We start from the raw sequence: 2,923 nt of genomic DNA, 5'->3' as shown, positions 1-2,923 counted from the left end.
GAAACCCGGATTCTAGCGTTGTAAGTCCGCAGACATACCGCTGTGCCACTGGGGGGCTTCTTGAACTTAGACGCAGTCGCATCTTCTTGTTTCAGCTGTTTTCGAATGGGTGTGGTTAACAAGCTGTGTTGAATTTGTTCTTACTCATATCGTTGCTGTGGATTTTTTTTCAGTCTTTATTAATACATCAAATCTAAGAACTTACATATTACAATATAAATATGAAAGAAAAAGGTTAAATAGGTTAAGAACAACACGTAAAAACCGCTTGCGTATTATTAAAACACTATGATATGCTGAAAAATAATGAAATTAACGTTATTTAAATAATTAATAAGAGCTTGTTAAAAACCAATTTGCGTTATATTGATATAACAATATGTAATATTATCTTTAAAGTTTTGTGCTGCAAATGAAAATTTCTTCTTGAAAATCAGACAAAATCAAATGGTTTTTAATTTACCTGCCTGCTGTAGACATTATGGGTGCGCTTGTCCCTCCCTCTCCTTGTAAGAGTGCGGATGCCAGAGGTTCCTGGTTGGTGTTGGTTGTCATTAGAGGGTGCGACTGGTAAAGTATCGTAGGGAGTGGCGTATGGATGAAGTTCCTCCTCTAAAATGGGAAATATAAAAGTTATGATTCTATTGTAACAATATTGTAAAATGGGAAATTAAAAGTTATGATTCTATTGTAACAATATTGTAAAATGGGAAATATAAAAGTTATGATTCTATTGTAACAATATTGTAAAATGGGAAATATAAAACTTATGATTCTATTGTAACAATATTGTAAAATGGGAAATATAAAAGTTATGATTCTATTGTAACAATACTGTAACAAGTTATATTAGTAAGTTCGAGATATAAGATATTGATGTAATATATTTCACGTTAATAGTGTCTGAAATCAGTAACGTTATCGAGAAAGGCAATTATCATGATTAATCAAAAAATTTACAGATATATTGGGTATTAAAAAAGTAATAGAATGCTCAGTTTTCCTCTTATATAGGGTGAGAAATTAAATAAATCCCATAAATTGTGTCTGAATTAAGAAAAAGTGAAAGTGAGCTCACATCTCTACCTGGACGAGAATCGAGCATTGACTCTCTGGGAGGGCAATGATTGGTTGACTGAGAATATGGCGAAGAACGCTGAGTGCCATCTTCACTTGACACATAGTCTAAAGGGGGTGTATTACCAATATCCTTCATCTGTATTACATCCTGAGACGTCTTTCCATATACCTGATTTTCTGTTAAAATAATGTGGTTTTTACATATTACATAACGTCTTATGTAACAAACACAATTTCAAGGTATTTAAATTAAAATGATTTATATAATCAGATATTGAGGTAGAAAACTATGTTAAAATATTCGTTAACGAAATGTTCTTTACTTATTTCTTAATTTATTAATAGTAAATAAATATCTATTTTGAAATACTCAAAAAAGCGATATTTGTTATTCGTTAATTACTATTTTTTTTAGATCAACAGCGGCTCGGTGAGTATGGATTCATAAATATATTAATCTGATAGTTTAAAAATGTTTTAAGTTGCCAAACACTTCAAATGTATGTTATTCGTGTAACTATTTCACGTATCTCCACAACACTAATCATGTGAAAATTTCTGCGTATGAGACAGTACAATATCTAAAAAGAAAGGGAAAAGTTCTGTTGAAAGTGGTCTCTTAGAGCGGCAAAAGTTTACTTGTTATGACTACGAAAAAGTGTCAGAAATCACAATTGCAATAATTTCGCAGTAACGTTATCATGTTCAATATTACTCGTGAATAGGTGGTAAGGTTTGTACCATGTACTCTAAAAGGAGGCAGGTAAAAACATGAAATCAACTGTTCTGTACCACCTGTGAATGACTGTGGTGTGGGCTACATTCTGAACATTGGTCGAGGGATCTTTCTGTAAAGTTTCTGCACATCTAAATGTCCGTGCATATCAACAGATCTTAAAATTAAAATGTTACGAAGCATGTACAATCTGTGCCTGACAAGCCCACCCGGAGTCCAGATTTTGACTTTATAGAAAATCTATGTGTCGATCCATTTGTAATTCTACTTTACATGTGAATAATAAGATGCTAAAATGCTCTCAAATTGATAATGTGATGCAATTACACAACAATATTATAGCAGGAACTTACAACCTCTTATTACGAGCGAGGCCTTATCAATACATGCGATGATAAATAGAAGTTTGTACAGTAATGTTGAATTGTGAATTAATTTGCTAAAAATATTTACATTGCAAAACATGGCTCCGTGGTTAGGGCACTCGACTGGCAATCTGCTGGTCGAGGGTTCGAATTCCGTTACCGAACATGCCTTTTCAGTCGTGATGGCGAATGTGACTCAGTCCCACTAATCATTAGCAACAGAGTAGCTCAATAGTTGGCGATGAGTGGTATTGATCAGCTAGCCTGCCTTCCCTCTAGCCTTTCATTTCAAAATTAGGGACGGCTCGCGCAGAATAGTTCGTGTAGCCTTGCGCGAAATTCAATAAACAAATATTGTTAAAACATAAATACTTAACAAGTTGCTTTCGCTTTATTCACACCTATAGTACCAATAACAATGATTTATTACATTTTCAATTGGTAGAGTAATTTATTGTTTAACCCCAAGACAAGTTCTCCTGAAAGTGAATGACTTCTAGTCTTACACTTCCAGTGATAGCATATACAGTATGCATCATTAATAAATACATATCGCAAAAACCAAGCAAAAATGAATTTTATTTCAAATTTAATGGAGTTCACGTTTCAAAACATGGCATGTCCTCTGAGATTTTGAAATAATAACTTCTTGTCAAGTTCACATTTCTTTTAACTTAGCTAAAGTGTACAATGGATAACAAAGTTTATAGCAATATGTAGTAATCAGAGGGTCGCGGGTTCG

The 2,923-nt window shown here is 33.3% G+C and overlaps 1 protein-coding gene across 2 annotated transcripts in view; it reads right to left on the bottom strand.

Annotated features, from left to right (window-relative positions):
• Window positions 1-2,923, bottom strand: part of LOC106463757 (Down syndrome cell adhesion molecule homolog) — an 88,400-nt gene that overhangs the window by 4,701 nt on the left and 80,776 nt on the right. Inside the window, exons 17-18 of one of the 2 annotated variants that reach the window (XM_022391773.1) lie at window positions 1,079-1,257; window positions 464-612 (exon numbers count right to left, since the gene is read on the bottom strand). In XM_022391773.1, the coding sequence (XP_022247481.1) occupies window positions 464-612; window positions 1,079-1,257 (328 nt within the window). The remainder of the gene's footprint in view (window positions 1-463; window positions 613-1,078; window positions 1,258-2,923) is intronic. The other variant, XM_022391781.1, reaches the window with a different exon arrangement.

This window comes from Limulus polyphemus, unplaced genomic scaffold (assembly GCF_000517525.1).
Source record: "Limulus polyphemus unplaced genomic scaffold, Limulus_polyphemus-2.1.2 Scaffold55, whole genome shotgun sequence".
Classification (NCBI taxonomy): Eukaryota; Metazoa; Arthropoda; class Merostomata; order Xiphosura; family Limulidae; genus Limulus; species Limulus polyphemus.
Note: the sequence above shows the minus strand (reverse complement) of the source record. Positions and strands in the feature narration are given on the sequence as shown.